Source organism: Panicum virgatum, chromosome 2N (assembly GCF_016808335.1).
Source record: "Panicum virgatum strain AP13 chromosome 2N, P.virgatum_v5, whole genome shotgun sequence".
NCBI lineage: Eukaryota > Viridiplantae > Streptophyta > Magnoliopsida > Poales > Poaceae > Panicum > Panicum virgatum.
The window spans coordinates 941143-953558 of NC_053146.1; the positions used below are offsets into that span (position 1 = coordinate 941143).

At 44.9% G+C, this 12416-nt stretch overlaps 1 protein-coding gene across 18 annotated transcripts; it reads right to left on the bottom strand.

The window, feature by feature from the left end:
• Nucleotides 1–238: 238 nt before the first annotated feature.
• On the bottom strand, nucleotides 239–10555 carry LOC120659236. Of its 18 annotated transcripts, none has more exons than XR_005668945.1 (15): nucleotides 10192–10555; nucleotides 10032–10113; nucleotides 9795–9938; nucleotides 9354–9428; nucleotides 9237–9278; nucleotides 5798–5863; nucleotides 5655–5693; nucleotides 1994–5369; nucleotides 1794–1892; nucleotides 1611–1700; nucleotides 1421–1513; nucleotides 1250–1324; nucleotides 844–1139; nucleotides 655–729; nucleotides 239–571 (listed from the first exon to the last, which is right to left on the bottom strand). XR_005668945.1 is itself a non-coding variant. In XM_039937299.1 (15 exons), exons 2-13 carry the CDS (start codon nucleotides 10086–10088, stop codon nucleotides 1033–1035), a joined length of 1122 nt encoding a protein of 373 aa, XP_039793233.1. In that variant the 5' UTR covers nucleotides 10089–10113; nucleotides 10192–10555; the 3' UTR covers nucleotides 239–571; nucleotides 659–729; nucleotides 893–1032. The 18 variants fall into 18 exon arrangements, 15 of the variants coding, with proteins under 15 accessions (XP_039793233.1, XP_039793231.1, XP_039793242.1 ...); XR_005668944.1 differs by having other exon boundaries at nucleotides 5505–5693; XM_039937299.1 differs by having other exon boundaries at nucleotides 659–729; nucleotides 893–1139; nucleotides 1250–1345; ... (1 more) ...; nucleotides 5505–5693; nucleotides 5798–5870.
• Nucleotides 10556–12416: the final 1861 nt, after the last annotated feature.

Sequence of the window (12416 nt, forward strand, 5' to 3'; positions counted from 1 at the left end):
TAAATGGATGTTATAACCAGGTTTGTGTTGGTTCCAGCAGCATGTGTCAGGTGTCCTCAAGAGGATGACATGAATGCAGACATTACTACCAATGTTCACTGTTTGTTTGTAACTGGGCTATACTCAAATGGTGTCAAAGTTGCTGGTAAAGGAATAGTGGTAGAACTACACACAAAACATCCAGGAGACACAAAACCTAACATTTAGTAATTCGTGATTTGAGACAAGATGTGTGAAATGGTTGCCAAATTGCTGGAAAATGTAAATGGAGTTGAGTTCATTGTTTGAAGCATCCTAGCTGGCACAAAGAAAGTGTTCATTACAGCAGTTAAACTGAACATAAATTCTAGAGTGCAGAAAAGGACATAGAAAAGGAGTAGCACTTGCTCTCCACCAAAATCAAAATAACCACAACGACATTGGGCATGGTCTGTTGTGTAGTTGTCACAACACAGAAACATGGTCTTCAAATCTCCAGGAGGTCGATCAGCAACTCTGGCACATCTCCGTAATTCCCTGCCATACTCAGAAGGTGGTACAATAGCTCCGCACGATTTAAACCATGTTCAAACTGCACGAGCAAGAAAAGATATTCAGAATCTGTGTTACCAAGAGGAAAGTAAAAAAATTATGTTTATCTTTTGTGATGGTTACTGTCTTTAGGTCCCAAAGTAGTTGGTGCCATCGAAAGCACGAGCGTAGTGTGTAGCAAACAACCCAGAGTTGTTCCTGATTTATGTGTCAAAATTTAGGAATGGTTAATAAATTTATTCGCCAAACTGGATTAACTAGTAATCAGGAGGGTAATGAGAGGAAACAAATGAGAATTTTTCTTGGACTCACCACTTAACAGATAGCTATAAACATGTAGTCCGTAGTTTCAAAAGAATACCTGCTCAAGCTAACAATTCCATTTTCATAAGCTTCATAAAGTTCTTTGGCCTTCTTAGGTGGAGGGATATAATGGTACAACCCCAAATCATCTGGATGCAGGTCGAAATTTGAGTGGCTTTGAACAACTTTAATTGGTGCCTATTCTATTATTTCAATATCAGGCTCCATATTGGTATTACTTATATCACTATCATAGTGGTGTTCATGACTAGCGAGATCAGTGTCCTCAGACCCAATTTCAACAACTGCCGACAGACAACAGAATGATGAGCTTAGGATTAGTTAACTGTAAATATAAAAATAATTGTGATGCTGGTAGACAGACCTTAAAAGAAGACTAGGCACTTAGAATTACCTTTTGTAGGTGAGGGACAGGACCACACAGCACCGTCAGCATAGTTGTCTACCATCATCGTTGGTTCGGTTCCACCTGACAAAATGTAGTAACTTGCTTTAAAAGCATTACTGAAGCTATATGGAAAAAAGTACTTGCAAGCGCAGATGCATTAAAACATAGAAACACTACCTGCTGCTTCACCATTGGTCATTGGTTGAACAACCATTGTGTGTTCAGGTGTGTTGTTGCTAGAATCTCTATCAGCCGAAATACCAAGGCATGCTGCAAGCAAAACAAAAAAGTTGTCAGGAAAATTATGGGTCATAAACATGAATAGTATATTGAGAATGGGATATCATAATAGAATTAAATCCCCTACCAAAAAGTCGTCGAATGGTGAACTTTTCAGATATAGAGTGTTGCAGGGTGTATTCTGGCGATTCAGGTTGGTGATGGTCTTGGTATTCACCTTTTACGGAAAAATGGAAGAGACAAAACAATTGGAGTGAATATGTCCACAACCAAAAAAAAAGATGGTTGGAATTATCACATCGAAGCATACCATTACTGCAGCCAGTTTCCATTAGTGACAAGTCCATACCCAAATCTCGTATTCCATTTCCTTGTTGCTGTACAGTATCGTAACCAAGGTAGAGTGGACCTGGATCACAAAATATATATGGTAAAGGCAGAATATGGGAGCACTGAAGGATTGTGAATTAAATAAACCTTTATGACTTGTTGGAGATCAAAGGCCCTGACCTGGTTCCAATGTTTCAGTGCTATCTTGGGAGGTGAAAGGCTGCCAGTCAATCATTGGCAAGGAACTTGTATCGGCAATTAGGGGAGTTGTGTCTGTGTTGACAGCCAAAATTGGCACCAACCGGTCTGACCGGTCTGACCGAACGGTCTGACCGGTCTGACCGAACGGTCTGACCGGTCGAGGCACTGTGGCCAGTCCGGCAAGGGACCGACCGGTCTGACCGGTCTAGGAGGAATCCGACTGTAATTAGAGTTCTTAATAGATTTGGATCTGTAAACATGATTTATTGCGGGGTAAGTCTTCCCCACCCTATAAATATAAAGGGTCACGGCCGATTGAGGATACAAGTATACAACCCAATCGAATCTATCAAATATATTTATCTTTCATTGTCTTTACCTTTTCCCTTTACCCTAACTTTTCCAATCTCGACATGCTGTTCTTCTCTCGTCTCCATGGCGTTTGAGGACGCCCTAGCTGGCCTGCCGAGCCTAGGGCAACCCTACGCGCGCTTGCCCTGACGGGGTCCCTCCCGGGTGAGCGTTCGTCGGATCATCGCCGTTCTGCACGGCGACCGGTCTGATCGGTTCCTCTGACCGGTCTGACCGCTCCACGCAGGAGGTGCTGCAAGGAGCTCCTCCTCGCGCCGCGTGACCTAGCGCGATCGTGTGTTGGCCCGTAAAAAGAGTCAACACAAATGGGCGAGTCCACTGGGGACGAGAATCAGGCTAGGATGGCTGATCCGTCAAACCCTAACAATATATCGTCACATGAGGAACTACTTCAAGAGTATCGGCGAGAGTGCGATCAAGCGGATGAAAGGTTGCTTCTATCCTGTTATCGTAAAACAAAACAAGGCGTCGTCAAGATAAAGGAGTGGAAGCCACCATCCATGATTGATCTATTAAAAGAGGTACAATCTTCAGATACGTTATCCGATGCTCTATCTGATTTTGTTTAGTATTTGATTGATCAAGAAAATAGTTCAATTCCAGTTCCTATTATTCAAAAATCGGTTATTGAAAAGCCGACTAATAATCCTTGCAAAGATTTGCCAACTTGTGATGTTGCTTGTCAAGATACAATTCGGCCATCCCAAGCCGAATTTGTTGACCCAAAATTCCCTGGCAAGAGCACAGAGACTACATCTAGTACTTCAATGCTCGGGGGGGGGGGGGCAACAAAACAAAGGCAAAGATGCTGGTTGCACTGCAACCGGTCTGACCGGTTCTAAGACCGGTCTAACCGGCTCATCTAGGATTTTGCAGAATAAATCAAAACCTAAGATGGTAAAGCCCAAAAAATCCAAGATTGGTGTTTGGAAAACTGTTGAATCCAAAGGCCATCACAAGCATCAAAAGGAAAAGCCGAAGCCCTTTCTTGGAGATCTTCCGGCTAAATCCAATAAACAAAGTAATGATGCTGGTCGGTCAAGACATCCAAAACACTCAAGATCTACTCCAAGACAGCAATTCCATGATCGGAATCGACAACGGAATAATTTTCCTAATTCAATGCCGTTTCCACCACATAGATCACCTATACCTATGCCATGCGGATCCTATTACAGTATGTCTTGTTTTTATCCATCATGGTATTATAATTCATGTATGCCGTCTCTTCCTAGATATTTGTTTCCAGATTATATTACTTATAGGGAGCCGGCAATTGGTAAACCATCACCTACCATTAATGACCGTTTTGATGAAAAAGATCGGTCTATACAGAAAAAGAAATACAAGGTGATCAAGCAAGTTTATCGTGTCAAAAAAATGAACGATTAAACAAAAATTCAGATTCGACACTAGATAAAGAAAAGCCGATTGTTGAAGAGCAATCAGATAGTTCAATTAGTAAAATTGTCCCCAACGATATCGTGATTCAAACAGTATAGTCGAACAATGTTCAAGTTTGGCCGAGGGGCAAGATAAGAGCAATCATATCGGTTATGACAGGACCGTTCTGACCGGTTTGTCAGACCGGTCTGACTGGTCTGAACCTGGGAAGTCTGGCGGTGCAAAAAATAGGACCAAGCCGACCTTTGAGGAGCTTCTAGATAAATACAAAAAGATGTCCGAGCAAAAACAAAGCAATCAGTTGGAAGGCAAACGAAGGAGTTCTTCACCACCAAGATCAAAAAAGCACCATCGATCATCTTATTGGACTTCATCATTTATTCCGTCGATGCATGCACCATGGACTGCATATTCAGGTGTGTTTAATCCATGGTTTGGTCATAATCCTTGGCTGCCATATTATAAATATTAGTTTTATGCTTTACCAAGGGGCCATGATTTGAATAATCAGCCACATTGGCCGTGTCAAGATTTATATTATTGAACATGCTAAGGAATATATAGCCGAAATAGTTTGATGATCCTAAACTAGAAAGTGTTACATTTGCTAGTTCTCTTATTTCAGCTATTTTAACATGTTTAGAGATAATATATGGCCGATGTGTTGTTAATCGTCGCCCTTAGACAATTTTGGCTTCGAAGAATATTTTTTGACAAGCAAGCTTTACCAACCAAAAAACAGAGGGGCATATGTTGACAGTCAAAATTGGCACCAACCGGTCTGACCGGTCTGACCGAACGGTCTGACCGGTCGAGGCAGTGTGGCCAGTCCGGCAGGGGACCGACCGATCTGACCGGTGGGTCCGACCGGTCTGACCGGTCTAGGAGGAATCTAACTGTAATTAGAGTTCTTAATAGATTTAGATCTGTAAACAGGATTTCTTGCCGGGTAAGTCTTCCCCACCCTATAAATATAAAGGGTCACGGCCGATTGAGGATACAACCCAATCGAATCTATCAAATATATTTATCTTTCATTGTCTTTACCTTTTCCCTTTACCCTAACTTTTCCAATCTCGACATGCTGTTCTTCTCTCGTCTCCATGGCGTTTGAGGACGCCCTAGCTGGCCTGCCGAGCCTAGGGCAACTCTACGCGCGCTTACCCCGACGGAGTCCCTTCCGGGTGAGCGTTCGTCGGATCATCGCCGTTCTGCACGGCGACCGGTCTGACCGGTTCCTCTGACCGGTCTGACCGCTCCACGCAGGAGGTGCTGCAAGGAGCTCCTCGCGCCGCGTGACCTAGTGCGATCGTGTGTTGGCCCGTAAAAGGCGTCAACAGTTTGTCATAATTAAGAGACAAAACCCTCAAAGTGAAAAAGCAATGATAAGATGCATGAATTTTTGACAATTGGAGAAACATATGTTGTTTAATAGATTTTATTGGAAAGGTACAATTGCTGCAGAAAGATGCAGTGGGAGGCAAGGCTACAGTCAAAACAGTGGGTCCGGTAGCAGACTAACCATCACTCCCGTAATCGAAGATGTTGGTATTCCAAACAGTACGTTGGGGCGTTGTTACTGTGACAATATATAGATAGCTTTATGTTATATACTATGTACCGCTGTGGATCTTTAGGTGAATAATTCTTACTCCAAAAAGAAATGTGAATGGATTAAAATTCGAAATAAAAGAAGGCTGTCTTAGGACATAACCTGCTTCCATGTCAGTGGTATCTGGATGTGTCATATTGTTTTCTAAAATGGTTCCGAAAAGATCTTCGTGGACTACAACAGCGCATGCGACATTGCTGCTTTGTTCATATTCTGCAAGTCCAGGGGATTCACCATGGCCAATAAAAATACCTTCGGAAGGTGGGTGCGAAGAAATTGGTACATGGTGAGCTGCAAAAATACCAGTGGGGAATAAAGATGCAACTGTCAACTCTGTGTAGAAAATAATTATGTGAGCGGGCAAATTATACAACTCAAAGGGGAATTAGCATGACCTATTTTCCTCCGCCGTGATGTAACCTTCCATCTCAAGCCACACCGTGTAGGCCTCTGTTCTTGATCTGAAACCTTGAAAGAATGGCAGATATGTAGACAAAAAAAGGTACAAAATTGTGTGTAGAAAATTAAATAAGAAGTAGTGCTCTGAAAGAACAAATGATTTTACATCAAAGGTGATCTGCACCTATACCTTTGTTGGGAGGATTGATGTAACATCCGTAAAAATTCATCCAATTAAATCACTCATTAAAAATCATTTCAAAATCTTTTCGTCGCTGAGCTCGAATCATTTCAAATTCTTCTTCTGTCTGAGATCCCAATTACACGAAATCTTTTCCGGCGATCCACCGTTCCGACACCCGAATTCAATTCCCGTCCCTCCTTGTTTTCCCCTCCTCGTTCTGCATGCGCAACGCTTCCCTCCGAAGCCACTCGCGACCGTCACCGCGAATCCCGCCGGCGACTCTCTCTTACTTTTTCCTCTCTCCTTTTTCTTTTTCACTTTTCTCTTTTTCTTTTCTCCCTCCTTTCTCCTTCTCCTTCTCCCTTCTCCTCCTTTCCCCCACGCGCTGCACACCGAGCAGAGCTCGTCGCCGAGCGCCCCCACCACCCCGACCGCCTCTGCCCGCTCCATCCCTCTGCGCGGCCACGCCTCCTTGCCCGCCTCGTCGCGCGCGCACTCCCTGTCGTGGCAGCAGCGAGAGCTCTCGCGCTCGCCCGAGGAACCGAGCCGAGCTCGTGCCACACGCTGAGCAGAGCACCACCGGCCACCGCCCCCCCCTCCACTTGCCCGACCGCCCTCTGCACGCCCCGTCCTCGCCACCACTACGCGCCACCGCCCACGCCTGCACCGCGTCACCTCGTCGTCGCCTCCACGCCGCACCGCAACATCAGGCCGGCCCCCACGCCATTGAAGGCGAGCTGCAAGCTTGCCAGCCAACCTCCACCACTAGCCCCTTCCTCCTGCCTTGTCCCGACCTATAAATAGGCCTCCGTCGCAACTCCACCCCTCCACGAGCTCGCCCACCGCTGCCAGCGCCCTTGCCCAGCCCCGCAGCGCCGCCGCCATGCCTACGCGCCCCCTCCCCGTCCTCGCAGCGCCGCCACCAGAGTTGCCGCCGGTGACCGCCACCGCCGTTGCGCCGCCTCCTCGCTCCATCTCCGCCCAAGGTGAGCAGGGGGGTGGAATTCCCTCGCCTCCCTCTCCGTTTCCCCCCAGCCCCGGCCGCCGCCCCCTCCCGTGGTCCTCCCCTGTTTTCTATTCGTGAGGAAGATGAAGGGCATATTTGCCCAGAGCCCCCTCCCCTCTCTCCTTTTCCCCAAAAGACCCCCCTCTCTATGTTCCTTTCTTTCAAAAACACCCTCCCTGTTCTCCTTTTTAAAGAATGAGCCCCTCCATTATACAAACACATTTACAAATAAACCCCTACCCTTTCTAGTACAGTCGAGATATTTCCAGAAATCATAATCAAGTCCTTTTCCTTCCCACAGATAATTACAAATAGGCCCCCGGACTCCAGTTTAGCCCCTAACCACCTCTTATTTCATGCGCCAAAAATCCTCCAATTGCCCCGAAATTCGACCACGCCATTTCCAATATAATTTCAGCCGTACCATTAGAAAATCTCCCAAAAATATTCTTCCTATCTTCATATTTTCATTTCTCCTGATTCGAGCTCAACGGTAAAATCTTTATTTTCTTTTTCTTTATTGTGTGCTTGTTTGTGTGCGCCGTAGATCACGGTGTGAACGAGGGAGAACCCGTCGAGGAGTTTGCCGAGCAGTACTGCAAACCGGAGTACGCAGGCGAGTACCGCGAGCCAGAGCCCGAATACCCGTACCGCGAGCAGGAGCTCCCGGAAGGTTTCGAAGACAGCAAGTCCAATCTCATCCTTTGATGCATATTTTGACCCAGTTTTACAAACACAATCTATTGGCCTGTTTTCAAATGCATATTGTTTTGCTGCTGAAACACGTTTGGATAGCCACCCCTTGACTTTTATAACCATTCCTTGATGACCTAGGTTTATCTCTAAATATGATTTGCTCTGTTTGGATGATAAACCCTGCTAGAATGCTTATGACCCTGTTACTCATTACACTCCAAAATATGATTACAATGTGTTTTCAAAACAAAATGCGTGAGTATCAAAATGGGAAAACGGGATTTTTGGAAAATAAAGAGATGCTTAGATGAGATGGATGGTGATTCCTGTGTGAGACACCAAATGGTGGGCTCGTACCTTTGTGGTTGAGTCAGGTTGGGAGATATCCATCTTGTCACAATTAAGGACCGAGTTGATGTGTCATCTCACCTAACTCAACTTATCGTACAACCACTCGATCGTTGTGTGTGGCAACGGCTTAGCATAAGTCCGACTAGCTAGTCTGTTAGTCATCAGGAGAGCTGGTGAGCAGCGGGTGATCAAGGAGACGGGATAAGATCTGTGTGACTTATACCCCGGTTGGGCCTCGTTGGTAGGTCAATGACACATTGGTGGATCCCGTGTTGGCTACTCAGGTCTAGCTAGGTGGGTAATGGCTTCGATGGGATCTGCACCGACACTAAGGTGATCGTGATGTGGTACCGCGCTTGTGGGGAAAGTGTACACCTCTGCAGAGTTAAAAACTATTTGAATAGACGTGCCCACAGTATTGGGCGAGTTAAGGTTTGGTCACATGACTAGATTTTCTTTGGAGGGATGGTGTTGGTGTGAGTTATTTTGGAAGGTGTCCGGCAGTTGTGCCGTGTGCTACGGCGGATGAGGAGTCCGATAGCAATTTAAAACTTGGATCCTGTGTGCATCAACCCCACTCGGTTACAAAAGAATTGTTTTAAGAAAAACCCTTTTCAAAATAAACCCCTGCATGTGTTAAAACTGGCTTTACTGCAAATGAACCTCAGCCTTATCCTTGATATATCCTGTGCATATGCTTTATATCCCCCTCTGTGGAGGAGGTTGGACTTGTTGAGTACTTTTGTACTCACCCCGATATATATGTTGTTGCTTCAGAGGAAGATCCAGACTTCGTGGTGGAAGACATTGAGTAGAGGTCGCTTCCGCACCCAACGTTGCCTGTGGTGTTGGCCCTTTACAGGATGCTTCCGCTGGCACGATATTCTGAGCCCGAGCTGGACCCCGTATGGGTCGTGCTTTGGTGTATCACCGTAGCCTTTTTATTACTCGTTATTGTCTGTCTCAAGTGTCCACCTCCTCGAAGGATTGTACGGTGACTGAACTATCTGATGAATAAATGTGTTATCAGCCTCCTGGGACTGATATTTGTATCATATTTAGTCTCTACTTATGTGGGGACGCTTCAATTGAGCACCCTAATTATGTTTTCCACCAAGACTTTGTACTGTGACTCTATGGCCTGGTCAAGTACTTTAGAAACTGAGTTCTTGAATGCCAAACAGAGTGAGGTAACTACCTCCAAACTCAACTGATCCTTTCTGGAATCAGAGCAACCCTCCTGGAATGAAAAACAGCACATATTGGCTTCACGTACTTATGGTAGTGTGTGTAAGTAAAACTCCAACATGCTTACATCTGCATTGGTTTGGTTGGTGGGTGCCTTCATTCTAACTCCCCTGGAGTAGCAAACTGATCTAGCATTTCTTGGCTGGCCATTTAAAAAAAATCAATATATAAAGAAAAGTGTGGTGCGAAAAGCTGGAAACTGCACAACTAAAGCTGTGAATCGATCTGCAATGCTTAGCCAGTTAAATTGTGCTGAAGCAATTCCAAAAAAGAATGCACAGTTCTGTAAAGGTGAATTCTTTTTCTGCAACTGTTTTCTTTATGTTGGTTGCTGTACCAGTTAATGAAAAGGATAAATTACATAAATGATTGGAAACCAAAAAAATCTAGTTCAAGAATGAAAGAGAAAACATGGAGGGAAGCTACCATATTGAATCAATTAGTCATCATTTACTCAAAAATACCATATGTGAAATTCTTAGGAGTCCACGAAATTGCAGATTCATACCTTCGATTGACCAAAGAAATTCCAAGGCCATTTATCAGCTTCAATAAGTTGTCTTAGTAATCTATCCTCATAACAACAAACATGGGGCATTGGCAAGTGTATATGGTTCAAAGGTCCAAAATCCATGTTGTCCAGATAAAGGACCTGCCAAATAGTAATATGGTTACAACCAAGAACAGGACGACAAAACAAAACCAAGGAAGGACCATCATGCGTTGAAGCGGTGCAGTACTGAACCATGCGTTGAAGCGGTGCAATACTGAACCATTTTATCCACATATCGCAAGAGTACATCCTCCCAGATCCAAAGCTTGCATGACTATATAACACAAAAAAAAAACAGATCTCAGCAAATTGATGAATGAAGGGGATCAAACACAATGGCAGAGGCACATACCCTCCCGAATCCGGAACTTGCGCCCGGGATTCCGAGAAGTTCCTGAGGTTACGGACAGAGCAGGCTCACCACAGAAACAACGGAAAACGGGTTCCTCTAATCGCGGCAAACAATGGCCGGCGCATCCCGGATCCATGGAGGTTACTGGAAGGGGAAGGTACGGCAGCGATGATTTGGGGAAGGAGATGATGGAATCCAGGGGGAATCGATGGGCGCAGCGAGGGAATGAGAAACGGGGTGAGGAACAGAAGGGGGGCGAGGAACCAAGTGCTCAGAGATGGGCAGCGGAGGAGAAAGGGTATCCAAGAAACCAGGCAGGCATCACGACTTGAGGAGGGAGGAAGTTCTGACAACTGGGGCTGGCGGCAAGGGGTTCTGTGCCTCAGGCGCGAGGCAAAAAATGGCCGCCAGGCACAGTGTCGGGCAAATGGACAGATCTCAAGAAATTGATCGAACGGCAGAGCACAAACCTGCCCGGGCTGGCGCCGGCGGGAAACATTCACCCGTGCTGGACTGACCTTTTTTGCATTAGAACAGGGACTGCGTTCTCAATACGTTCTTGGTTTGTGTCAGGCCCCGTTTAGTTAAATTTTGGGTAAATTTTTTTAGCTTTCCCAATACTAATTACGAGTATTAAATATAGCTTAATTATAAAACTAATTACACGGATGGACGAGAAATCGCAAGGCGAATCTATTAAGCCTAATTAATCCGTCATTAAATGTTGTTTACTGTAACACGACATTGTCTAATCATTGTATAATTAGGTTCATTAGATTCATCTCACGATTTCACCCGGAGTTATGGAATAGGTTTTGTCAGTTATCCACATTTAATACTCCTAATTAGTGGTCAAACATTCGAAGTTACTGTAACGTGTCAAAAAATTTGGGAACTAAACAGGGCCTCAGTGTCACTGGTGTTTATTCGAGGCTTGGATATCAAGCCAGCTCGGCTCGTTAACACGCTGGCTTAGCTCGGCTCATTATAAAACGAGCCAGCAGATCAGCTCGGCTCGGCTCCCTAAAAAGCTCAAGCTAACTCATTTGGCTCGCGAGTCAAATCATAAAACCACAGTATAGAGAGATTATAAAAACAAGTGAGCAACAGACAAAAAAATACATATAATTTTAGCAATGGAGAATATAATCCATCCATCGATTGATCCACAACTCCAAAAAAAAAAATCCAGCTAGCCCACCACAACCATGACGATAAAGTCCACGATAGTCATACTAATACAGTTTACACATTACCCATTCATCCACAAGGTTTTTCCTATTGCTGAAATTCTTTTTTTCAGGTGGGTCCCACTGCACATGCCACTTGTATCACGGTTTGTATATGCCGATTAGGCCCTGTTTAGTTGGTGAAAAATTTCCTACAGTACCGTCACATCGAATCTTCGGATATATGCATGGAGCATTAAATACAATTGAAAAAAATAATTACATAGTCTAACTGATTAGCATAAGGTGAATTTTTTAAACCTAATTAGTTCATAATTAAATATTATTTGTAAGATAACAACGAAATATATTACGGTACCAAAACCCAAACTTTTTCACCAACACACACCTTGAATTTCAGTCAAAGGAATGACCGTGTCTACCTCCCACGCCCACCAGGCAGCAGCAGTACATTAGATCCGAGCAACCAGCATGGCGCCGCGGCCGCCGGAGCTGGTGGACGAGCTCGTCGAGGAGGTCCTCCGCCTGCCACCGGGCCTCCTCCGCGCCGCCCTCGTCTGGTGCCGCCTCGTCTCCAACCCCGGCTTCCGCCGTAGGTTCCGCTGGGCTCCGGCCATCCTCAGCTTGCACAAAATTTTGTTTTCCTTTTCCACGCATATCTCCAAACAAGAAACGATCATACTGCACTTGGATTATACTATATGGCAAACTCTGTTAACCGTATGTTGCATCTAAATTGCATTGTGTTCATTGGATGGCACGCACTCCATCAGTACCTAGTAATATCTGAATGCGTCAAGTTTGAGACTATAAAGGGCACTTTATTACCCATTCCATGGAATACAAGAAGTCGTCTGGTATTGGTGAGTAGTAAACAAGGTCATTAACCAGCATTAAGTAATAAAGCATTAAGCTTCATTAAGGTGTTCTGTTGAAGGGGGCAAATCTTCTCTAGGACTGTATATTATGGCATCCTGTAGAATTCTCCTTTCTTGCTACTGGATCTCTCTCTCTGTCTCTATCCCTCCACCTACG